This window comes from Nyctibius grandis, chromosome 4 (genome assembly GCF_013368605.1).
Source record: "Nyctibius grandis isolate bNycGra1 chromosome 4, bNycGra1.pri, whole genome shotgun sequence".
NCBI classification, from domain to species: domain Eukaryota; kingdom Metazoa; phylum Chordata; class Aves; order Nyctibiiformes; family Nyctibiidae; genus Nyctibius; species Nyctibius grandis.
Window position 1 is genome coordinate 7,532,123 of NC_090661.1, and position 27,378 is coordinate 7,559,500.

At 38.9% G+C, this 27,378-nt stretch overlaps 1 protein-coding gene across 2 annotated transcripts in view; it reads right to left on the reverse strand.

Annotated features, from left to right (window-relative positions):
- Positions 1 to 27,378, reverse strand: part of MPPED2 (metallophosphoesterase domain containing 2) — a 108,684-nt gene that overhangs the window by 37,060 nt on the left and 44,246 nt on the right. For both annotated transcript variants that reach the window (XM_068399114.1, XM_068399115.1), the window contains exon 4: positions 11,550 to 11,775. In XM_068399114.1, coding sequence (XP_068255215.1) covers positions 11,550 to 11,775 — 226 coding nt within the window. The remainder of the gene's footprint in view (positions 1 to 11,549; positions 11,776 to 27,378) is intronic.

Genomic DNA, 27,378 nt, shown 5'->3' on the forward strand with positions numbered 1-27,378 from the left:
GACAGCAGCCCAAGTTCTTTAGTTCAGTGACAGACTTCATTGAGCTGGTGAAGAAATACGTAATCAACATAACAAAAACTTTTTTTTTTTAAAAAAAAAAACAACAAAAAAAACAAACCCCAAAGGAACAGGATAGGAAAAATAACTAGGGGTCTGGTTTGTTTCTTCTAATACATTTTAAAAATAGATACTTTCCTCCTACAGGGAGGAAATACTGTATTTAATTAGAAGCATAAACCATTACACTTTTACAGTCAGTAATATCTTCTATAATGAAACTAGGTCAGTTCCTCACTACATATGCTGCTTATTATTCAAATTTTACAATAAGTTCTAATAATGGAAATGTTACAGAACAGTTCAATTTGGGGATTTTTGTTTATATTCCACGAACTCTTCGAGATTTTTTTTTGTAATATATACATCAGCAGAAACCTATCTGGCTTTCTACCTACTTCAGAAAAAAACGCACTATCTTAAATGACCCTCTAAATATTATGGGGATAGATTTATCTTTTAAAACTCTACAAATAAGAAGTTTAAAACTCAGCCCCCTATCTGTGATCAAAGCCTGAATTTTAATCGTTCCATTCAAATACAGGGCAGGTCTTTCCCATTCAAAATGCAAGCGGCTCTGCTGGGACAGGACAAGTCCTGCAGCTGCCCGTCATCTCTCTGTCAACGTGTAGCCATAAACTTAAGCAATTTTCTATAGGACTGCAATTATTTTCCTCTTTCTATTTTTCCCCATCCTCCAGGAACACAATCAAGATGTAAACACAGAGAAAGTGCAGCAGACACATCACTGATTTCATTGCCATTTAATACAACCCCAGCAGCTCTGTGCCACGGACTGATGAGGAAAGCACATTAAGCACTTGCAACAGAACATGCAAGTAGACCTGTTTTGCAGCCTGATTAATAGAAACAACCTCGAAGGACTAATCACAAGTCGAGCCCTGTTTTGTAGATTAATAGAACAAAGGCACAAGAGAATAAGGAAGGTTACAGGACTGGAATATAAATAAGAAAAAGTGTACACTCTAGTAGTTTGACTGCTAGTAATTATCAGCTAAAGGCACATCCTTATGGCGAGGTCTCGCTGTTCTGTGCTAAAGCAGCTCACTTCCAGATGGACAATCAGCTTCTGCATCTCTGAATATTTTATCTGTATTTTAACTCCAAAATTTATGAAACAACAATAACAACAACAACAACAACAAAATCTTCCTCCGAAACAAAGCATACTTTCACCTCACACTTTCAGTATCGCTTAAATTTCTGTTGAGATTAGGCAACTATAAAATTTGCAGGGACTACTTTTCAGTTATACAGACATGGATCAGCAAATACAATATTGGCATATAATGAACGACCGTTACTCAGAACACTGCTGCCAGTGCAATATGGTAGCAGATGCTAAGACCCAGCAGAGATCCCACGTGTCCCATCTGACCCTGCGAGGAGGTGTGGTGCTCCGGCCGTGCCATCCCGGCCAGGGGATTTTGCTGACCCTGAGCAGGATTCCACCACCCGAAGAAAAAGTAGTCAGCCAGAGAAAAGTCCTACAAATAAATAACTTTGAAACAAAATGCAAGATAACGTGCATTTTTTCATTACCTGGCATTTTACTAATGTTTAACAACAATTAGAAGTTATGCATGAACTCTGTGGAGTGTCTACGCAAATACCATATGGGAAATTATGGGACTTTTTCATGCCTCTGAGGATAATGATTTTTCTGTTTTTGAAACTATTCAATTTGATTTGCTATAACAAAACATAGTGAAGATAACGGCAACACAAAATGCTGCATCTGTGCCTGCTTCAGAGCTCCAGAAGTGCAGGTGCTTCATTAAACACATGGAATCTGCTGTCCGAAATCCTGAATGAATTAATAAAGTCCTTCTGACTCCAGGAGGAATGGATTTCATCCTTTATGTTTCAGAATACCTCCTTATCTACAGAAAGATTAAACAATATACCGCACTCTATCAGAGTGATCTATACTTCACTTATTTCCACATTTTTTAAGCTTTCCCAAAAGCTCAACCTCTTCCCAGTGCTATACGCACAAGAACTCAAGCAATGTCATTCTTGACCCTTGTAAACCTAGTTTATTAAAAAGGATCTTCACGTTAGGCAATGGAAGACATTGTTTCTTAAAATGGTATTTTCCATGTTTCTCAACACATATAAAACCTGTGTTACATTCACAGACGGAAGAGGGAGACCAACTTACTAACAACTGAAAAAACAAATTCAGGTACCCATAACCCTAGAGATCACAGTGTACTGGGGCATCCCATGTTAAAACCAGGAACAATTAATGACTACAGCTTTTGAATTAGCGCTCAGTTTGCCTTTCTCCTCCATTTTCCTGCGATGCAGGACATGGAAGTGTCCCAAGCAGCCCAGATGGAACACCAAGAGAGGTGTTAAAGAGAACACCTTTCTTGCAGTTTCTTTTTATTACATTCCCAGTTTTGGAAACAAGATGCATTAAAATCTGTGACAGGAAAAGGAGATTGAAAGATTCACCTTTCCTTCTTACGTAAAGCTGTCTTACATGAAGTTTTAAGGCAATACACAAGTATACTCTCAGGGTACTTACTCAATGGGGCAGTCAGCAACTGCAAATACCAGAATTTGTCGGTAAGACACACTGATTCACACATATACAGAAATAAGCTTGTTTTTCTGAGGAACCAGACCACCCAACTTTCTTGTCAGTCCTGCCCATCCAGCAAACGATGCTGAAGCATCAAAATGGAAGGCAAGAGCTCTCCAGAAGCAGAGGATAGACAAGCTGGCAGATCTGCAGATACAATACTGAAGTACTCACAACATTACTTGCAAAATAAATACGATGACACACTTGTCAGATGATTTCAAATCATCAGGAGCTCACTTTCTAGGAAGCATTACTTCCTTTGTCAAAGTAGCCACAGGCACCAGGTTTCCAAGCATGACGTACATGGCAGTATGCAAGGCAAACAGTGAAGCACAGATATTAAAGCATACTATGTTTAGCATTTATCTGAAATGCTAGAGGAGGAACATAGAATGGAGTTACTAAGTGGTAACTCCCATTACTTTCTCCCAGGTACACTGTGCATGCAGGCCATAAAACGATGTGCTTGTCTGTGCAAAATTAACTGAGGATGTAGCACGGCATCGCAGCTTGTGAGGCCTTCTGTACTTACTCAAGGGTGTATGCAACTCAGCCATGTCTATGAAGGCACAATGATAAGCTGTTGACAACTTCCTGCTTGTAAACCACTCCTTAAGCCTTCTCTCTGTGTGCCCATGTACAAACATAGCTCTCAGCCATATTAAGATTTTTATATTTGACTAGTAGAGTCAGAAATGTCAGCAGCTCTCATACTTTACATGCACATGAACCATAACATAGACTAGCACCTAAACATTTGAGAGGTGGTTATAAATACCCAGTGGTCTCATTGATTTTCAGCTGAATCCATGAGTGTTGACCACTTCTGAAATATGGTGCCAGATCTATTCTACTGAACAGATTCTCATGAAAATCTGACAAATGTAGCTGTCACTCTTGACCTTTAGGTCTATGCTCAGATTCATGATCAGGGTTCTCTTATTTGAAGTGCTTGTGCAATTTCTGCTTTATTTCATAGCCTCTGTGAATTACTTTAAGCATTTTATACACATGTCAGGGTAAAGTTAGAGTTCTGATCAATAAGTATTAGATAAATATGACCCAAATCATCTTGAAGACAGTCATGAGAAATCTTATCCTTCACTGGGAGCTAACAAAATCTAGTCATTTGTTACTTGACTTACTTTTGTATTAAAACCAAGTACAGTTTTTCAAACATAATTTCTCTTCCATTTCTATTGCATTTTATCACCATCACATCATGTAAGCTTTATCATCAGCTCCACCTGAAGCAATGTAAATTCTTCCAATTTTTTCGTGTTTGTCCTGAACAGATGAACTATGAAGCAAGCCACCTGTAGACTACACCTGTTTCACATGCCTGACAGTACGCACAAGACCTACCTTCTCCCCTGTCACCCCTCCCAATCTCATTCATTTCACCACATCTTGTAAAGACAATTGGAAGTATCCCTATTTTTCCAATTACAACTTAATTAATCAAAGTTTTTAATATGTATAACTGTATTTAACTGATAATTACATATTTAACTAATGCTTATTACTAATCTCACTGAAACAGAGAAATGTGCTCATGTCCCAAACTTGGCACTTTTAGGTACCTTGCTGAAGTGTGGGGGTTTGGCTACATTTTTCCAGTGTGGGTTGACACTCACACTGTGAAGGTATCCGCCCGTGTAGTCTCTTCTCACCCAGGGTCACACCACCTGACTTAAAATGATTCATGCATCCAGTGCTTTTAAATTGGTGTTGTTTGGATCTAAATATCCTGCTGGAAACACACACACGTTCATGCACATCGGGCTGGATGGGTGTCACCCTTCCAGTGACAGAGCCCCCATGTAGTCTGCCTACCCCTACAGCAAAGTCTTGGTCTCTCACTTAGTTCCTCGCTGGAGTCCTGGTTTCTCTGGCTCACCAGCTCTTCCAGAGGGCCCTGAACCTCCTGCTCGGTGCTTCAGCAGCCAGGCCCTGGCTGGCACTCACCCACACGTCCTCCAACAGCCTCTTTGCCTGTCACTCAAAGCATCCAGCTGCTCCCTAATTCTTCCTGCTCAGAGTAGCACAGAGGGGCAATGAAGGAAAGAAAGTAATGGGGCTCAAAGAGCACTCTCCAATGCAAAATCCATTCTGATGTCAGCTCATCAAAGCTCAAGCCCGTCTCTTACTTCTCCACTCTCCTACTGTGAACGCGTTTGTCCTCAAGTGAAATAATTTTTCACTTAACCTTAACAGCATGGGATTTTCAGTTTTGTCTCTCTTCCCTTCTGCACTAGACCACCACAAAGGTATGGCGCACATACAGGCAGGAGAAAATGGAAAAGTAGGAGTTGTGAAATGAAGAAGCCACACGGAAGATTTTATTCAAGCAAGCATCAACACACAACACCAAATTCAATCCTGTAAGGAACAACGTATCTCCACATTGGGTTAACTCTCCCCTTCTCTTTCCTCAGCTCCCATTCTCTAAGAGCTTTCAGCCCTCCTCCCAAGATGATGTCTGTAGCAGCTGAGTTGAAAATTTCAGGAGTTTTGTAGTATTATAGTTAGTTCCTACTCTTCCTAACTCCTCGTTGGGTACAAATGCTTTCAGCCTGCTCAGGGCACACAAATGTCACATTGACCACTGTATTATTCCAGCGTTCAGCAAAAGGAAAGCAAACTTCTTGTTCCTGGACAGCTGGCAAGTGAGAAAAACCAAAACAAAACAAGTACAACTTGTGGGTTTTCTTTGCACAGTTGTATATCAAAATGACCTAATTGTTGAGCAAACCACACTTCAATCTACAAACAGGAGACCACCACAAATAATCAGCCCCTCAACAGCACAGCTCATGCTCGCCTTGGCTCTTTGCTTTTTAGCACAGCGCCTACTGAACTCCAGGAAAACAGTGCAGGAATTAAGACACCCAGAGCAGATTCCCACAATCATGTGTTTGGTTGTGCTCTGAAGGAGTTCAAACCCTGGTTCCACACTAGTAAAGATTCAAAATAGTTAGGAGAGCCACCGTTTTATACCTATTTTAACTGGCTAGACTTCCAACCACAAATAGACACAGTTTCTGTGTTACACTAGTAATGAATACTCTGAAGTTCTTATTCCTGCTGAAGCCAAGACTGAAGAAAAGGTTAAGACTTCATGATTTGCCCCAGTGCCCGGATGCAGAGCTTTCCATAGAATTAGCTAGGACAGGTTAGCATCATAGTATTAAAAATTACTTATGAGATAATATATTTAAAATTACAAACATTCCATTATTTATTTTAAAAAAAAAAGGAAAGAAAGAAAGAAAAAAAAGCTTTTAAGAGTAAAGAGGACAATTTTTTACTTAGAAATGAATCTGATATCAAGGAGACTGAAGAAAAATCAGCGACATTCCCAACAAGGCAAAAAATGTAAACAAACCGCTGCAATTCTAGACCGGGGGGAATACATTCTTCAATCCTAAAATGAGAAACTTGAAGGACAAATGCCAAGAAAAATGAAACAGAAGCCTGCACCTTTAAACACAACCGTGCTACAGTGGTGGTGTGTTTAACACAGAGACACAAGACTTCAGTCTTTGCCAATACTTTTCTCAGTTGCTGATTTCTACCGCATGAACGCCAGAATTGCTGAAAAACTGGTACAACACCAACAGTTCTTGTCCAGTCTCTCCCTGGTTTCCTCACTACTAAACAGCAATGAAGAACTTTCTTGCTGAGTAGTCCAATTTCTATTCCTCCCTTTTCTAGGCGCAAGCTAATTGCCAACTAGGACTATGAAAATAAAAGCAATGAGATCCATCGCAACCCATCAGTGTATCTGAATCCCATCATGTGAGCTGCCAATTGGTTTTCCAGTCCTCACGCTCAATATCTGCTGTTAATTTGCTTGCTATTTCAAGAACTTGAAGACTGTCAGCAAAATCCATGATGCATTACAAAACTTATAATTGAAAAGAAAAAAAAAAAGAAAAAAAAAAACATCATCTGAAGTTTTTCTGACGGGATAAACACAAAGTCTGAAAACACTGATCAGAACAAGGGCGAGGTACTAACTTAGAGCTACTTGTATTAAAATAGGATTTCAAATCAAGTGGGGAAAGAAACAGAGTTACAGAAATAATTTCAAACTGATGCAAAAGCATTAGATGAAACCCCCAAAATCTATACTGGGCTAAAAAGAAAAGAAAAAATTGCACAAAATATTATTTTTAAAGGAGATGACTGAAATTGTCTATATTTTCTTAAGGCTGCATTATCTATGCCAATTAAAATTTTGCTTCTGAAAAAGAGTTAAGGCACTTCCTCTAGAGTTACTAAAAAAAGCAAATGAAAGCCTTGGCTTCGCAGAGGTGAGCGATAGTGAGCCGTTTGTTCTTGACCTCTGGATCACCCTACAGATCAAATTCTTGGACATAGGAAAAACCCACCAGTATTCATTAAAAGCAACTGGGAGGCCAGCTTTGTGCTTCTGTTCTTGAGACCTGAACAAGCTACAACTTGACAAATGTGCAGGATATTGCTGAACAATGCTGCTGTTCCTGTCAGAAGGGAAGAGCTTTATTCCCGGCTTCATTCAGGATGAATTGATTTCATCACAATGATGCAAATCACAGATTTCAGTCACTATTTAAATAATCAATTTTAATCTTTTACGTTCGTGCTTTTCAGTTATCTCCATAAAGTTGATTCTGTTAACCATTAAAATGCATTGATTTAGACTGAATTAGCTTTTATATTAAACATTTTCTTGCCTCAAAAAGATTCATCCATCTATAGTTACCTAAACAAATATATATGCTGAAAGTCTTGGGTGTTCAGTTTTACTTTTCATTCCAATAGATATGGGTGGAATTGGCCCATATCTTTGAATAGCTAAAAATAATGTAAATTATTACTTTATTAGATTATATACTTATGGGTTGTGACATTTTTTGTGGAATTTTTAAGGAGAACAGAATTTAAAATCTACAAATAAGCCTATTGCCTCGTTATTCATGAAATTAACCGCCATAAATTTCTATGCACATAAGATCAAGTTTATCAGAATACTTTTTCATTTCAACTATTTTTGTCTTTCAAACAAACCAAAAAAGCTACCTGTAGAGCTGAACAGCAGAACAAAATAAAACAGAGCAATTGTTTTCTGAACAATTGTTTCTGTCAAAATAGGGTTTAAACAAATTCTGGCTCCAGTTAACTGCAGTTCTCTGGTGGTTTGAATGCTGTTAAAGCTTCATTAGAAAGCAGACATCGCTAGAATATTTGTATTCAAACGTCTGTAGCATACTATAGTAAATTCAGTCCTTAGCATGGATGAAAAATTTCAAATATAATGTAAAAAAACACACGTATTTCAAAATAACATTTGAATTTAAATAAAACTTATACGCATTCACTTATACATATTCAACACCCAAAGCTGCAGTAAAAACAGATTGTCTCTCCTTACTCTTTTACAGATACATTAGCATGAGTTATGCTTATGTATACTTCACAAAGGGAGTTTTAAGATTTAAAAATTCATATATCCATTACTGTGTGTATTTTTTGTCCTGTTCAATAAGTAGCTTCAAACTCAAATTTCCAAAGGAGAAAATGTTTCCATTGGAATCTTTAGGAGTTCTGACTGCATAAAGTATAAACTATCAATTATTTTCCCACCAAACAAGCCAGGTTCATAGGGCAAAGTCAGCAGGAAGAGAAAGGAGGGAAATGTTTTTGTGGATTGTTACCTATAGACCAAATGGAAAATCTTTGGCCATTTTCCTCCTTCCAGTTACATCAAAGAATCTCCTATTTAAGGTGTGAAAATGTCAGACACATTCTCCACCTCTGAAAATGAGCAGAGCTCCAAACACGATTCATGTCCCACCCTTGCTCTTTTCTCCTTTAGGGGCTGATACTCTCGTTTTCAACTCCCGCCAGCTAATGCCATTTAATACTCTCAGAACCATCAGGCTAAATTCAAATTTTCTGCTCCTTAGAGGCTGTTGATATGCACCACTGCACATTCCAATTGCAAATACACATGAATGCTCCCGTGTATTGTAAGTTATTTTCTACAGACAAATTCTACTAAATTGTAAGTTAGGAGGCACTACTTGAATTCTCTTAGGTCTTTAGAAAGTTTTCAGATGTACCATGAGTAATAACACATAATGAATATGGACCGGTATTTCTTTTCTGTAGTTACACTGTGTCGGCAATTTACATTTTCTAAATAGATAGATGACTTATAGCCAGTTTTCCCAGTATTCTGGCAATTACTTCTTAGAAACCCTCGACGGGTTGAAACCTCCAGAATCACAGCTGTTATTCTTGGTTTGATCCCTCTTTTTAAATTAAACCCAACAGCTTTATCAGCAAATGAGATTTTTTTTTTCCCCTCTGGAAATACTCACAAAAATGCACATAACTTGAACATGCCAACTTATCTCATTTTAGGGTTCGAGCATCTTCTGGGTTAATGACCAGTGTTCCAGTTCTGTGACAGAATCAATTGGGGTAAGGAGGACATAAATACATACAAAACACCCACAAATTCTTCTCCTTTGGGGTAATCTGAAGATTTATGGTAGTAGAGTGAGATGTGATTGGAGGGGAAGGAGAAAAAAATTTAAGAAGTGCTAACAGTCTGATCATTCTGTCTCAGTTTCCAGGCACAGAACAGATTTGGAACAGATTTTTCTAGTATCTCATGTGAGTTTTCCTTCCTCTCAAAGACCCACTAAAATGCAAGAAACTAGCTAAATTTTCACATTTTCCAGGAACTGTCATTATGAGAGAGATAGGACACTACATCTCTATGATCCAAACACAGACTAGCTGATCTGAAAAGCTATATTCAAAATGATAGCCTCAACTCCACATCAACAGTTGCTCAAAACATGCTTTGACAAGTTTTTCACAGCTGAACACAAATGAAACATCCTTCAAGAGAGAGGAGAAGTCTGCACTTGGTTGGAGCTCAGCGTGTCTTTCTACCAATCCAGCTTCATTTCCCATTGATGGCTAATTGGAAGAATCCAGTTATCAGTGGGTTATATGGAGGAATAACTAAGATTTGTCTTCCATGACTAGGTCAGAATACATATGCCATTCACTTGTTATGCTTAAAACTCAGTTCCTTGATGTGCCATCCCTTAATATTTCAGAACAAACATTCTAAATCCATGCGTATACCTGCAAAATGAAAGAACTTCTAAATGCAGCTGGAGACAAAAGGATAACATATTGCCATTATGGATTCGGCAAGCAAAGGACGGGAAAAGATCATTACGTTTTGCCAGTACATATAAAAGTAAATGTAAAAGCACATCACAGAGCTTTCCATTTCAGAATACCAAGCTCTCTCTTCCCTAGACTTGGATTCCACATTCTCCAGATCTCTCCAGCAGCTCCGCAGTAAGCAGAGTTCAGGTAAATCTGCCCCAAATAAATTGAAAAGACACCCACACTTCATAATCATTGGATGCCGACAGAGTACGAGCCCTCTGAGTCCGAGACATACATATGAAAGAAGTTGAATGCAATCTTAATCTTAGCAGTTAACCTTCCAGCTCACACAGCTGCTCACCTTGCAGCAACTCTCAAACCCACGTCACGCTACCCCAGGCCTTACGTGCCCTGTCTTCTTCTGCGTGTTATATGCTGCTATTACTAAAGAAATTACTTTGAAATGTCTTTAAGAGATGATTCCTAACATGAATTAAGATCATCTTTCCCAATTAGCTGATACTGCAGGATTTAGAGTATTTTTTTAGCTAAGCAGTGTCAGACTGATTTAAACTACTAGCTAAAGGTTGTGAACAAAATTAAAAAAATTAGTAGCTTAAGTCAAGAATGTGAGACACAAGAGCTAGATCATAGTTTCCTAGCCAGCACTAACGTACACAACATGACAAAAAAAAAAAGCACTGTCAGAAGCATCAACGTGTGTGGTGGTGTATGAATCACCAAGGCCTGAGGGCCAAATGAACAGTCAATAGAGATGAGATGAAGAGGAAAATTTCTATTATCTGTATAGGTTTGCCTCATTCTTTGGGTCAACCCCTGCCTTCCCTCTTCCTTTCCTACTTCCACCTTTAAAGCAAGCCTAACATCAAAAATGTAAGTTATAAGCTTATAATAAACCCTTCTTATAGGTGTGCATAAATTAGCATCTAAATATTTTCAGCTGACAATTGAGAATGCCAAGTAGCACAATGGTTATCACCATCACTGAAGTTCAGGTTTCTGTGGCTGTTGTTAGCATGAGAATTTAAAACAAGTGCTACCCAAGACTCCACACAGAGGTATCACGCATCACAATTAAACAACATGTAGAAAAAAAAAAAAGGAAAAGTCTCCTTAGTACAAAACTGGACAGCAATTTTTTTGGCACAAGGGTGGAATGAGATCAAAACTGGCTTGAAATTTTGTCATCACAACTTTACAAGCAAAAGAAAACAACGCCTAGAACTGATCAGAAACAATGTCTAAAGCACCTGCTGCCTTGTACCTCATGCTGTGTGAGTGTTAAATGCTACCATACCAATCTATTAGCACAGCAGATATAAATACCTAAACAGCATACAATAAAACGGAGCTTCCCTAATGCATACTAACATGCCACTGCAGTTAATCCACAAGCACAGAGTGGATATTGACTCCACAATTTTTTAAGTGCATTCAGCAGGCAGAATAGAAATAATTACAATTCCCATTGTCTTATTTCAACACATGTCTAAATATACCCTATTTATCCACAAAAAAAATGTGGCAATTGTTTCAGGGTGGCTTACATCTAAGTTTGATACTCTTCTGCAGGGCAATGCGACAAAGCAGCTTCATGCATTTTCAACAGGAATGATTCCTGCTGTGGTTCAAGTAATAAACAGCAAAGAAAGTTTAAATTGAGACTTACCACGGGGCACCATATATTCGGAATCCTTTAACTGTTACCTCTGAATCTTGTAAGTAAATACTATTTGTCAGGAGTGACTGAACATTGTCAAAGTCCTCTGGTTTCAATTTGGACACAGAGGGAAAGCGGTAGTAATCTTGTTTAACAAGGTCTGCCATGAATTCCTTATCAAATGTCAGTTCATGATTCCCAGCAATCACTATTTTATATTCATATGGTAGGTTTCCTGAAATAACAAAAAAAGAGGACTTAATTAGCACATTATCCTCCCACACCAGCATTGCCGGCACAATAAGCAGACAGCTAGCAGTGACAGAATGAAATGCCCAAGATCTGCGTGCATCTCCATGTTCAGCAGAAGTTATTAATGCCGCTTCTCTTCCACTGAATGAAACTGTGTTAAAATGAAAGGAACGTCACACAAAGCAATGTCGCAATAACAAGCGTGTACTGCAGAGTTAAACAGAACGAGCTGGCAGGCACCAAACCAGCTCCAAAGGCGGCACAAACCACCCCTGCTCCCTTGCTTTCAGCTGATGACACACCGATTTAGGTTAGCCTAAGACTTGACGCTGAGTCCTACCACTTAATTCACGCCTCACAAGTATGTCGTGAGGGTACCAGCATGGGGCATTGAATTAGGCTGCAGGTGCTATTGTTTTTTAAATTATGCCATTATTTGGATTAATTTGGGTTCAAGTGGCATTTATTCCAGGCCTAGTCTGTTCTCCAAAGTTTCAATTCATTTGCAACGGACTTTCACTTTATTATTCAGTTTATGGTAGTATCTGATTTCTGTAAGAACTACACATATAGAAGAAACCGTGGAACTCAGGCAAATAAGATATAAGGCAGGAAAAAGGAAATGTGGTTAATTCATTTACCGTGAGGGTCACAGATAAAGAATACAGGCTTGATCACCCCAATTCAGGACAACTATTCCCGTTGTTTGGAAGGAGGAATGGATCAGGCCCATGGAACCAGATTTTCAGAGTTCAGAGACAGATTTTTCAAGAACTTGGTACCAACAATCAGTGCCAGATCTTCCAAATAAACGTACTGCGTGCCGAGCTCCCTTAAAAATGTGGTGTCTTCACAGAAGTTCAGTTCTTTTACAAAATCTGTCCCACTGTGACTTGCCAAAAATCACATACAGTTTGCAGCTATATGTGCTGCAAACTTCTAAAGCTAACTTCTACTGCCTTCACCACAAGCCTGATTTCCTAGTCTTACACCACATCATTCATTTTGGTGTTTATTCCTAATAATCATTTAGAAAAGGTTGGGTTTGTTGAGTTTGTGGTTGTTTGGGTTTTTTTTCCATAAAGGTAGCAAAATATATGTGGAAATCTATGATTCCACCTTCCAGTTCTGGTACTCCCAACATCTGCCCAGAGGAACACATAATCGGATGCTATATACTTCTCGTTAACATAGTTCTCCTAAATAGATGTGGCTTTGCTAGTTTAAAACTTGTCTTTCAACTTTCAAAACTGTTTGGGTTTGTGGGTTTTTTTTTTTAAAAGTAAATTTCAAAGTAAAGCTGTGTATTTACAAGAAGATTAACTTTCCCCTAAGTTAAGATTTACGGGGAACCAGTCAAAACCCTCTGCTTTTCAATATTTACAGCACGGAAACAGGAATTACACAAGATACGTATATAAACATCATCTTTGCAAAATTAAGTTAATTCTGGACAGAAAACCAAAAAGCTACAAATCCCCTGAAAAAAATAAGCAGACATCTTCATAGACAGCTCACATCTGAACAAAACGCAGATCATACATATTCATAACACTCTGCAGCGCTGCATTAGATTAAAGGCTGGGGGAGATGTAATAAATGCTTTTCTACAGTTTATGCCTCACTCCTTTCCCTCTTCCCTCTCCTTCCCCATCTCTGCTACCTGCTGCTCTGCAATTCATTTTTATTTACAAACTCGATGTGGCAGGTACCCACAATTCCTGCTCTCTGTGACTCCTGGGCACAAGGTAAAATTGCTATTTTCTCCTCTCTCAGGAAACATAAAAGATACCACTGGCATGAAATTTGATACACTTGTCATAACTATCAATCCCCCAAAACAAGCTAGATGTGATAAAATCCTCAGAGAAGGAGGATGGAGAAGTTAAATTCAGGTTTCTGCCAGTTTTAGCAGAGAAAACTTCTCATCTCATAAATGTCCAAGTTTTACACTTTCTCCCATTTATTTTGATAGACTTGAAAATCAGCGCATGTTGCTGATATTATGTCCAATTAGGTCTGGAACATTTTTGCTTGACGTCAATGGGGTTTTATCTTGATACCTTGAAAAAGAGGGCTTACTTTGAAGAGACAATGGACGTGAAAAAACAAACCAATGGTGGCATCCGGGACTAATAAAATCTATAAATGTAACATTATACACGTTATATAAAGTTAGTCAACATCCACCCGTAAGCTCTAGCTCGGCGGCACTGCACACCCATAGCCTATGAGCCAGAGAGTACCAGTGCTGGCTGTGGATATCACGGCTACAGACCCAGGTGCTCCACCCAGCAATGAGACAAGATGTGCTTCACTCCAGATTTGTACCTACTTTAATATCCACCACAGGATGGGCACCAAGGTCTGACCTGGCTCCCCATCTAGTTCCCTGACGTTATAACCAGTCACATTTTCCTTTCCCGGAGCTGGCTCTGGAGCTAGTGATGAGCAATACCACCCATCGAAATGCAAACACATCAAAAGTCAGGCCCAAGTAAAGGGGAGCAGCAAGAGGAATTCTCATCCATTTCTTTCCTCTTCCCTGAGGAAAGACCATATAGCACTAATCACAGTAATAAATTACCTGCAATCAGATTAGCTATTTATTCATTGCGTTCAGGTTTTCCCTTCCTGAAGGGCCCTGTGGCAGTGCACAACAGTCATTCCCTCTGATACAATTTATGAAATATTTCGGCGTGTTGTCTTTTGTCCGTCCTGCCCTTTGTCTATAATCTGCTGACCTTCTGTGCTTGATATGGAAGCATAAACAGTCACACACAAAAACCTCCTGCTCTGTGATATTTTAGTTTCATCTTGACCAGATTAATCTCTGCATATCTACATCCGTGCTGTCTGTACAGAGAGATGCTGCAGCACAATACACAGGTTGAAGGGCATTTCCTTACTTTCCTTCACTAAATTTTTGTTAGCTACATTTGGTCTTTATTAGTCTAATTTCCTAACTAAATTTTCCATCATGCATCAGTAATATTATTCATTCTAATATCTAGAAAAGAGATAGAAGGATCACTTTTCAAACTAGGAAGAGTTTGATCTGTTTGCTGGGACAAGCACTTCAGAAACCCCAATTACCAACTCCCAGGGTAATAACTGAGTATAAATTAAAAAAACTTAAATGTTTAACAGGTGAGATCAAAAAGCTAAGACACAGCTACTAAAAATGATCAGGGCACCAAGTCATTGAATTACAGTCACTTATACTGGAGTATTTGAAATCCTATATATTTATGTATGTATACACACACAGGGTGTGCTTGTGTGTGCGTGCATGTGTATCTTCAGTATATATTTATATTATTTTGGCTAAGATGTTTTTCAACATCCTCCCTCGACAGCAGAAGCAAGGGCACAACGTCATCACTGATCAAGAAAATATAGCAATTAGACAAGTTGTTCTCTTCTGGAAGACAAAAGGTCAGTATCACTCCTGCTCAAATAAAAGCAAAGATAGTTAACTGAGAGTAACTTGTAAAAATGGAATTGTTCATAGTAAATACTTTAATCTCGGAGTCTCAGAAGATTTCTGTGACTTCTCGTTTAACAAGTCAACCCTCAAGCTACAGTCCCACGTACCTTTGTCCCACAGGCATTCATCCTCGCTCCTGTGCCACCACACCTCTTTGCCCACACAAGGATTTGGTGGCCACAGAGCACAGTGGATCAGGAAACTGATCCAGCTGAAAACTGATGTAGCAAAAAAGGAACGAGGCTTTGCAAACGCCGGTAAGGTAGGACTTCTTTTGCTAGCTGCAACCACTGACATCACTTTAAAGTGTCAGCTGAACAACAGACTGACTTTAAATACACCTATTACATGGGAGGAGGGGGGAAGCTGGGGGGAGATGGAGGGTTGTTAGTTTGGTTTTTTTTAACCTACGTAAGTAGGTGTTCCAGTGTTTTTTTACATTCATCTTCAGTACTTGATCCTAGGAGTCCTTAATCTGTTGAACAATTATTCCCGTTTTAATGGCATGCTTCATATGAGTACAACTTAGTTACACAACCCAAGTTCTGTACAGCTGCCAGACATGAAAAGGAATCTGGCAATGAATGTTAACTGCTGAGTCCCTATAAAAATAGAAAAACACATTATTTTTCAACTACTGTTACCTACAAAACCCACAGGGAAGTAGGGGAGTAAGAATTAATGTGATACTAGGTGTCCATACAGTGATAGAAACCTGTATTTACACACAAATGCTATGCAAGTGCTTTTGATGTGAAGCTCTGAATATGCACACCCATGCATGAACTATTCAAACCACACAACGCTTCCATGACATGTGAAGCATTTTCATGCCCATTTCGCAGCCTCATAGACCCCTTGGCTATATGCTGAGAAATGGGCTGAGAAAACTTGAAGCACAAATCTTAGTCCCTTCAAAAAGAGGGAAATCTGTACAAGTGAGATGCCTGTGCAAGTGAATCATCTCGAATTTATGGTATATCATACGTGCTTCAAAAGTGCAAAACTGGTCAAGGAGCATTCACCTATAACCAACCACATACATGTCCAGAGATAACCACTGAAGGAGCAGATCTTGTGTAGCTCCTATGGACTTCCAGTCCCCACAGCAGCACAGGTTGCTATCAGTTGTCCGGCTGCAGCTGCCCAAGCTGCCCACCAATGGGCAGCAGGTGAGGGCAATCAGCAGAACCTGCTACTGGTCAGCAGCTCTGTAACTCTTCATAGAGGTTTCTCATGGACAGCCTGCTGCATCTCAGGGCCATGGTTACTCTCTCTTCCCAGCATTTATGGCACAATCGCAACACACAGAGGCCCCTTTCAGCTTTTTAAAAGAAAGACAGAATATCTCAATGGCTCTGATTTCTCCTTCGGCAGCAACACATGAGTTAGACTGTATAAGTACAGTTATATAGACTCAAGCTTTCATATGATAAGCTGGACTTCTCTCACCAACAATCAACTGCAGGTACTGAGATCTAAAACTGGGCAGGAAAAACATCTTTTTTAGGATGAGACTGACCAACTGTCTATGGGTGCAAGTTGGAACACAGGAGGTTCCACTTAAATATGAGGAAAAACTTCTTTACGGTGAGGGTAACCAAACACTGGAACAGGCTGCCCAGAGAGGTTGTGGAGTCTCCTTCTCTGGAGACATTCAAAACCCGCCTGGACGCGTTCCTGTGTGATATGGTCTAGGCAATCCTGCCCCGGCAGGGGGATTGGACTAGATGATCTTTCGAGGTCCCTTCCAATCGCTAACATTCTGTGATTCTGTAACTGACTGTGAAAATATTCTGACTGTTCTAATCAAACAGCCTTCACAAAAAGTCCTCAATGGAACAGCTAAAACTGATGTCAACCAACATACTGGCTGAAAATATAATTCATAAATTTCTATGCATTTTACCTCTCTGGGTCTGTAGAAATCTACAGAATGAAACAATTAAAAACAAAAAAGCAGGCAAATAAAAGACAGAATGTACACAAAACCAGAACACGCTTCTGAAGAAGTGCAAAGAACTGAAGTACAAGATCTCTCAAAATCTTCTTGATGAAAAGTATTCCACCAGCTTTTTAAACTATTACCAGTTCAGATGACAAAAGAAAAATTCTGAAGAAGGAAAAATAAAGGCAAAACACACATGGGCAACACAGCAAGAGGAGTAGATGAGTGAAAGTTTTAACTGTTTTGCCTTTATGCAAAGAAAATACCAGACTACAGCAAAGGGAGAAGCAAAGGCTGAGACCCTTGAATTCCTGTGATAAATCTAAAGCTTGTACATTAAAGCTCCCCTTTGTTGAAAACGCTGTTAGACACAACAAAACAGAAACATTAGGTGAGTGCAAGCTCTGCCTCTGACCTTTCCCTCTGTAACCGTCAGGCTTCATTAATTTCCACAAGGCCTGACAGCTCTAGCGTTAATACTCACACTTGCGGATCGAGCCACACAGCAGGTTCAGACTGCTACCTTCTCCTCTGAAACTCATGCATTAGGATTTCTTCCATGCTGGCAATGGAAAACCAAGTCTAAGAAACATTAAACACAAAAAACTACGTTACAATAATGCCAAGGTTGAGTCATAAACCCATGAAAGCAAGGAAGTATCGAGCACATCTTGCCTCAGCACCTGTAACTCAGCCGTGTAGTGCCAAGGTGTTGCAGCAAATACGGTCCTCTCCGAGCCACCGCAGCTACAGGTGCTACTTAACCTATACGGGCACTTAGGAGAAGTCCGATACTGCAGAATCAGCGGTACCCAATACCAAGTGCTTCCACTCATTCTCTCTCCCATAAGTAAATGTAGTGAATTTTGCACAACACTGGGCCGTAACATCGCCGAGTGCAGCATGAACCCTGCAATGGGGCCATAGATACTGCAGAACCTTCTTAACTACGGGTCTGATTTAACAATGCTCTGCATTCGTAACAATTCCTTGCTTTTATGTATTTATGTCTCAACCATAACATTATTCTAATGTAACTGTTTGTGATTAATATCCTTCTCCTCTCTGTTAAAAGAAAAAACACAAGTGACAATCTTTTGTTTCACTTCAGTGCTCCATGGCTTCCCCTAGCATTACTCTGACACTACATGTGTTGGGTTTTGATCTCAAAGTTGTTTTGAATTTAACTGGGCTACTGTTATTGAAACATTTTTTTCTTGAAACATGGAAAGCTTCACTAAAGTTTTATCAATTACTACATGACATCTATTTGTTTTGAAACAGACAGAATCTGAAGTTTTTGTTTAGTCTAACCTCAAAACCAAAAAAACCCTCCAGATTTTGCAGCTCACAGCACGGCCAACTGTAGGCATAACAAGTCCCCCAAACTGACTCTAAAATTATGAAATTTGAAACAGAAGGAGCACGGATTTCTCTGCTTGCTAGTCCCTGGAAAAGTTTTCTTTTCAGGCTTGTAACTATGTAACCTAAAAGACAGAGGAAAGAAAAAAAAAAATCACCTAACTTAAAAATCAAAAAAGCTGACAGCTATGAAGTTTCCCTTTAAATTTAGCAAATTCTGACAATAACACTGTCCCTGGAAAACGCAATAGCCTTATTTTTCCCCTTCCATTTTTAAAAATGCTTCTTGCAGAAACGGTAGTTCCTGCTACTCTTCTCTTTCCCATAGCAAAGCAATATGGAAAGGACTCCCATGACTGCTGTGGTCTGATGTGTGCACTTTCAAAGAGATCCTTTAAGTGAAACAGTGTTCACTTGAGAAAATATATAAGGCTTTCAGGCAAGAACATCTTTTGTCTGGCAGAGCTGAAGGGTGTTCCTGTGAACAGAATTACCCCATATTTACACTTATAATGAGATTTGCCTCTATCCCCCCGTAATTTAAGGTCTATAGTGCACGTATACTGCAAATGCATAAAAATGTTATATTTTTTCCAAGAGAATTTTACATTTTCTCTTGCAATCAAGATCTTGATGTACCAGGGCTGACAAGTTTTAGATCGATTTCAGCTCGGTATGGTTTTGAATAGCTCAGGTCTTGAACTCTGAATATCAAGGCTGAGAATGGGAACATAAACTCTGCCTTCACAGTGCCAGTGGGGCTAAACAGAAATGTTCTCCTTGAACTTGATTAAGACTAAATTGAAAAAGAACATTTTTTGGTTACTATTACATTAGGCTAAAATACAGAAATGAACCCTAATACTATCTAAATCTAATAAAAAAAAGCCATCTCTATTTCAAAATTTTCAAAGCATTCTCTATAAATGCATCACAGATCAATTTACATGGTACTTTTCCCAATAAGCAAAACGAAATCAGAGGTTCCAATTGGCTTAACTCATATTGGAAAGTGTGAAAGCAAATGCTACAAAATGCAATTACTGCAAACAAACTCCATTTTCTCCATTCAGGAGGGAATTTCAGAGAACATTTTATTGCCCTCAAATAGTATTTCTAAAGGCATCAATACACAATTCTATTTTCTTTTCAGTGTCCCCCCACACTATATAACCTAATCCTCTATAAAGAAACTCACTAGATTTTGAAATAATATATTGGTTGTTGATATTACCTTGTGCGCTCCCATATTGTATCAATTTAAATTATTTTTCTCCATGAATCTTAAGAATATAAAAACCAACAGTCACTGTCTGATACGAACAGATCTGGACCTACTTCCCATAATGTACCCTTGGTCTCTGTAATTTACAATTCCAATTAAGTCTTTTTTTTTCCTAAAATAAATGAATAAAAGCCATCAAAAAGGAGGTCATCTTGAGAAACAATTATACAGAAAGCAATTAAGCTAATCATAATTATCACAGACAACGTCTTGGTATTTTCATGTACATATATTCTCACACTGCAAGAGGCCAGCGAATGCTAAGGACAAGATTTTCCAGACAAAATAAAATCTTTATTTAAAAGAGAGACAAGTCTGGTTATCAATTCTTCACTACTTACCAAAGGAAATGAGAATTATGAATACAGGACCCAGACCTAGTTTCTGCCCCAAATTTTTCTGCCTTATTGACAGGGACCTTTACGTGAGCAGCAGAACTTCCTCTTCTGTCCCCAGGACTGAAATACACATCTCTGTCAGGATACACTTCCAATATCTACCTACCTATCTTAAGATAAACAAATAAACAAATCTATCAGGAAACACGTATAATCACCAAAAATATTCTCCTGTTTCTCTCCTCTCTGAACTTGTTCCCATTATTTTTCTCATTTTTAAATGCAAGTCTTTGAGGCTTACCATGCACAAGCAGCAGGCAGATGCCTCCCTCTATCTCGCAGCCTGATAAAGCCTAGTCAGTATTTCTGAAAAAATCCCTCCAAATGCCTCCTTTTTTCTGTCTTCCAGGAAGATAATCAGCGCGTTTCTTATAAGAAAAATCTCAAATACATAAACAAGAAAATTCTGATAACTATTTTTATTTTCTTTCTGGAATATAGTATATTTTATATAACTTCTCAATTTTTATATATGGAACTGAAATACTTTCTTTCAAAACTATAATTTTTGAGTACATTACTGGTAAACTCCAAAACATACTGGGACTCAGAATTAACTGACTACCCATACTAATGTAACGTGGATAAATTTCCATAATGATAAGAGGAAAAAATAATAAGCAGGGACAGCAAGAATAATCACAAGGAAAGTAAACTGAAAGGAAAAAAAAAGAAATAAAATATTTTTTAAATATCCCAAAGGTTTTAGAAGCATGGACTGCTGTGTAAAAGCAGGACATCAGCTTTTTGATAACTCTGAGAATGTAACATTCTCCAGTGTGCTAAAGCAATTAGCTGCTTTTGAAACTATACCCTGTGATCGTGTTTCGTGCTTTTACTTGTAAACATTTAAGTATAAGAAGTAAGTTTTATATTCAAAGGTATTTTTAAAAATATTTTTGGATGGCAATGCTGATGTTTGTTGGGAATTGCTTCTTCCTTTTCTAAGTCAGAAGAGGAGAAATCTGAACCCTGAATTAAACCCCACTGCTAGAAGCATCCCGATAAACACCTGACAGCACTAGGTACCATATTTCAGAACTACCTCCACAGTCCTTTCCTGAAATCTTTAAAGAGAGTACACAGAGAACGCAAACAGGAATTACAGTCAACTAAAAATATTCAGGCAGGTCTTTATGAACTTCCAGTATTATTTTCTGAATCCCACGTTTAAATTTATTATTCTAAATAAACCTAAACATTCCATTATAGTCTTTCAAGATGAACTTGGATACCAGGAATCTCCTGAGCCCTGTAAGGAAATTCCTTTTAATAACCCAGCCCACAGAGAGTTTTCTTAGCTACTAAAAGAGACAACCGAATCACTCCAGCTGTATCATGTTATTACAAGGAACTGAATTCCTCTTATGCATTTTTTTCCCTAGCCATGAATTGCCTGAGCAGAATGGCACATAGCCTCAGATACCTTCCTTGTAAGTTTAAACATATATAGTAACCCCCAACACTAAGAGAGAAGGAAACTTTAAGCCTGATAAAGGTCTAGTGTGATAAAGGTCTAGAGTGATAACTATGGAAATTGGTGCCAGTAATCTCCGAGTTCCAAATCTCACCCCTGCTACTATTTCTTACCACGTCCTCTCTTCTCCCGGCTTTGCACAATTTCAATTACCAAATTATTTATGTTACAGCATCCCAGGACCTCACGACAGACAGTTCTGACTGAAGGTTTTTAAAAATCCAAGGCGCCACTCTTTGAACTTCAGTGTGCAAACCTATGTGCTGAAATACCTCCTAACTGTCCTGCCAAAGAAGGAAGGACAAAATAGATGCATGAAAAATAGTATATGTAATGTAAACTCCACTCTGCAATATAAAGAGTTTGAGTGTTTTATTTGTGACGGAATTCAGGTGAAACTCTTACCTTTCCTATCTTTGTTACTACAAGTACACAGGCCCTTTGCTGCAGCCATCTCTGCTCCTTTATAAGGATAATATCAAGTGTCTAACCTACTAAGGTAGGGAAACGTTTTTAAGCCAAGTTAAATGGGTATGGGAGATTTACGGTACTTTTATCTGTGCATTTGAATTTACAGTAACATTTTCACAAGGTGCTGCAAAATTTGTTTGAGGCAGCATCTGTAGTTTCCTTTTGTGCACAGAAGTACACCGAGGATTCTGGCACATGAATAAATATTTCTAATTAAACGCTATCATTAACTGTTGGGGCATGTAGCATTTGCAATTTTTCATCTCGTGTGCATTCTGCAAAGTAGGGTCTCTCTTGACTTACCCATTTTAGCCATCATTTCTAGACTTAAAAAAAAAGGAATGAAAAAACCTGCCATAAAAAGGCATGACAATGCAGACCTTAAGTTTTGCTGAATAAAGCAACGAGTATAGTTAATCAGAGCTGGTCATTAAGACAAAGCACTAAGAGAACAGCTATTTCAGTCACTTACACAAAGGTAACAATTTATTTCTTATTTATACTCCTTTCTGCTAAGGTTCTGCCCTTTCACCCCAAAGGCAAGCATCATTGTTTTTACAGCTGGCTTCACGGAAGCAGTTGTTTATGAATGGCTATATTGCTTCCATTATAACCGCAGACACATCCTCTCTAGTAGCTCACCCAAATGCCAGGACCCATTTTAACACAGCTAGCCAGAGCTGCCACTCACCACATCACATCAGGGGCAGCCCAGGTGACCGCCGCAGCAGGGCATCCCCACAGCCGTCCTTGCTCAGGCAACCGCCCTCCCCACCATCCTTGCACAGGCAATCCCTCCTCACCTTTCAAGCTCCAGCTAATGACACAGGATTATAATTTACAACCAGGAGACTGCAGACGGCGAATGGCTTTCCCTACAGTGCTAGTCTGGGAATTACTCCGCATGGGGTTTTATGAGGGGATGTTAGTCCGGGACCTTTACTCTCAGGACCATGAGTATGGCTACAGCTACATTATTTTATTCCCAGCGACCACCGAAGCTTGCAGCAGGGACAGAGGAGAGCAGAAGGAACAAACTCCTTCCCCACAATGCTCAGGAGACATCTCCTGCACAAAAATGCAGGAAACTTCATGGCTGCCTTGCAGCTTTTCTGCTCATCTCTCAGTAGTGAAGGCAAATGTCAAATGCTGCTTAGGGAGTAGGGAGACTTAAAAGTAATGTATGGGGGAGAGCAGCTCAGCTAAAAGTAAGGAAATACAGGTAATTTTTTATCATTTGCAGCTCTGTTTTAAACTAAAACTCTCCATGTTGGCTGGTTACACCAAAAAAATTTAATGGCAACATTCAGGAGAAAAGGAGCTATGGCACTCTGATACCCAGCCCGGCCTGTAATTTTAAAGATTCTTGTTCATTAGAAAAGATGTACATAATTCTGAGGTCTTTAAGGTTCACTTACCAACAGTTACAGGAAATTCAAAGTACAGAGTGTTCCTGATCTCTCATTTCTTAATTTTATTAACTTGGGAAGAAACTAAGCTCTGGAAAAAGCAGGTGAATCTCCACTACTTCACATCCCTGTGCTCTCATTTGTTTCCCTCTTCTTTGTAGCCTCTGTCCCTCCCCCAGTTTGATGTTATTTTGTTCTCTTCTGTGTTGGCTTTGCATCTTCTTGCCTCTCTCCTTACACTGCTGTCCCCTGTTGTGCTGCTTTGTTCCCTCTCTACTAAATGTACCATCAATAGTGAGTGAGGGTTTGGGTAACCGCCACCTCACAGCTGGGGTGAAGGATGAGAAAAGAGAGACCAGAACAGCTCAGTGAAGTGAGGCACTGAAGTGACCTCAGCCTCGACGTGATCTCAAATCCTGACAAACTCAGTTCCCAAAGCTGTGGAAGGGCCATGAACCAGCCCGCACAGGAGCCAAATGCCGAGACCAGCCCGGTGCCACAGGACGCGGCAGCAGAGCAGGTTCTCCCAGCCTTGCACCAGGGTCACCCAAGAGAAGACGCTGCCTGTGGGTCTTGTAACCACCCTATGGAGCAAGCACTGTTATTCACACTGTCACGTGCAGGATGACAAAGCAGGACAAAGAAAACACGAATTCCTTTAGCTCTGGGAGAAGGGGTTCTCTTCTCCTTTTCCTCCCCACCAGTGGTACCAGAGTGCCCACAAATATAACACCCGTCCTCTGAAATCAATATACTCCCTAAATACAGTCAATAAAGATTTCAAGCTCTTCTAACAGGCGCAACGAGGGTGGATGGGAGAGATGGAATAGCACAGGTCTTTCTTTCACAGCCCTTTTGTGCCAAGACACACCGTTCCCGATACACAAAACGCATGCAGAATTTGTACGAGTTCTAATACTCAGCTTCAGCCCACTGCAACAAGAGGGTTAATTAACAAGCTATGCAGGCTGGTTATAGCCAGCAAGAAGCAACAACCTATTTTTCTTTAACAAAAAAAAGAAGTCAGTAATTCTTGGAACATTTATTAACGCCCTAGTATAGGCAATTACTGTAAGATAAAGGTCTGCCAGTCTTGCATTAACATAAAGTGCTGCATGTTGCTTTTCTACAGCACAGTTATGTCCACAACAGTGTGAATAAATGCTAACATCTGAGTTTTAAGCTTGATTCAACCCCCCATAGTCTAACATTTTTAGCAGATCTTCGCTCTCAGTGTCTGGCCACAAAAAAAAGAACTATCATTTTATATATGCCAAAAAAATGCAGGACGGCATTTCACTGACATACCGTTTTGTAGCACAGTTTAAGGTAATATCACGCATTTCCTAACATGCAGAACTGAAAAGAGGAAGGGGGGGTAGGAAGCACAAAACCCAAAGATCATTCCTGCTGTCTGCTAGGTTCTGTAGTCACATACAACATAAAAAAAAAAAAGTGGTAATTTAAAAAAAAAAGGCTTTGTAATAGACAGTACACTGCCAACCAGCTTTAAATTGAATTACACAGCCTGCTAATCTTTATGATGAAATCAAATTTCTTTGAACACTACACATTATACTAAAATCTGCAGCACTTTCTTCCCCCAGCCCCAACCTCTCTGCTCAAATCAACTCCTCCACCCCGAAACCATTGTTCTTTCTAAGCAGGAATGTGATGCTCCACTAACAGAAAGACTTATCATTTTAATTAGCTATTGTTACTATGGTGTGCGTGATGTGACAATTTAGGAGAGAAGCATTTTTGCACTTTGTATTTTTGATGCAAGATTTAATTTGTAAGTGACAAAATAAAGTGATGGTGTACAAAGAATATATACTTTGACTGCTTTCCACTGAAATCATTCTCATGTTATGATATGCGGCTGCGGCAGCAATGCTGGAGAAAGACTCTTGATGACAATGTCTATAAAACTTTCTATTTGGGTGGCATTACTTGTTTCATGCCTGGTCAATACAACAACCATAAATCTTTGTTCTGTTTTAAAGCAGATTTGCAGGAAAGACGGAATTGAAAGGAAGAATTATTTTGGTTATTTTATAGATTTGTTTTGGTTATGGTTTGTTATTTGAAACCCGATTATCCCCCCCTTTTAAGACAACAGCAGTCCAGGCAAGCAGATCCAAGAAATGACTGAGCAATTATTGTGATTGAAAGTCCTGTCCAAGAATTGTGCAATACTTTCCAGTGCTCGCTGGCTCCTTTCTTTCATTGAGAATTACCAAATGAATACGTTAGGTTTAAACATATAAAGAGCCACTCAATCCAGAACATCATTCTCTTCAAAAGCACATTTCACCTGAGCCAAGTTTTCTAATGGCTGTTAAATAACACCTTAATGTTTGGTTTGACTGATCATGGCAGGTAGTACACAACTTGAACAGAGAATTCTACACTGTATCTCTTGGAAATCAGTGACTAGAGTTTAGAAAAAAACCTCAAAGTTTCTCTGTATGCTATTAACAGATAGTAAAAACAGTTTCTTGTGAGATTTCTTGGCATGAGAAGTTGCCAGGAATAACAAGAGCAAAACAAGAAACAACAGATCAGATATGAATTAACTTACACTGCTCCTCGTGCACAAAATCTACTTTAGTCACTGGAAATGTTACTATCTTGACACTCATTTCTATATAATTTCTTCTCTTTTACCTTTTAAGTTATACTTCTAGGGTTCTATCCTCCACAAAGCATCTAGTACCTGCCTCAGAGCAGAGGATAAATATGATAATATGAAGCAGCAGCTATAACAACCATAGCACAGAAGCAGCATTTTGCACTTTTTTTTCCCACTTTTCTTTTCACATTTCAATGTAGATTGCTACATCAGGAAAACATTATTCAGCTTATTACCACAAATCCACATGGCTGTATTTTCACACTATTTTAAAAATACAATAAAATGTAACATTGAAATTATTTTTGTATTCCTCTGAGAAGAAAAAAATTAAAATTATTATTAATATATCTAAAAAAGTTATATGCAAACAAAAGCTGAGCACTGATGATTAATTTAGTCAAGCCATATGGGAATTTAAAACTAAGAACAAGTGAGAATTTAACTGTGACATTAAACACAGTCCAAGTTAGAACAAAAGCAAAGGAAGTATTCTTAAGTAGTGATACGCAATAAAATCTAAATAAACTTGGAAGAAGCTTTTAAAAACTTACTGTAAAGACAGAGTGAGATACATAACCCAGAGAGCAAAATAAGTAAAAAAAAAACTCAACTCACAAATCACACGAAACTCCTAACAGTATCAGAGGGATAGCAGAATGCCAACACCAACAGAAGAGTCAACTGTCCTTCAGCAGCCAGCTCAACCTCGTATTAAAATAAGTGTATCCCATTCCAGTGCTTGAAGCCTAAAGAAGCTCCTCACCAGAGTCACCCACAGAAGACATGGCTGTTTTCAAACTCAGGCTAATAGATTTTCCAGGGAATTGCTTCCCTCTCTCCCAGAACAGCTGTGCAATACTCATACATACTTACAGGCTCAAAGCTACCTCAGCATTTTCTTTCACTTGCAATGAATGCAATTTTTTTTTTTGAAGTGCTAAGAGTTTTGTTCATCAAAATGGCATTTTATGTTTAGTCAATTATTCATTCTAGCTATAACAAGTAAAGCAATATAGGGTTCAAAATATGCTCCAGATGGTAAAAACACAAATCAGAAATAAATCGATTTATAAAAATAGGAAGAGATTTGGTTTTATTGCCATAATTC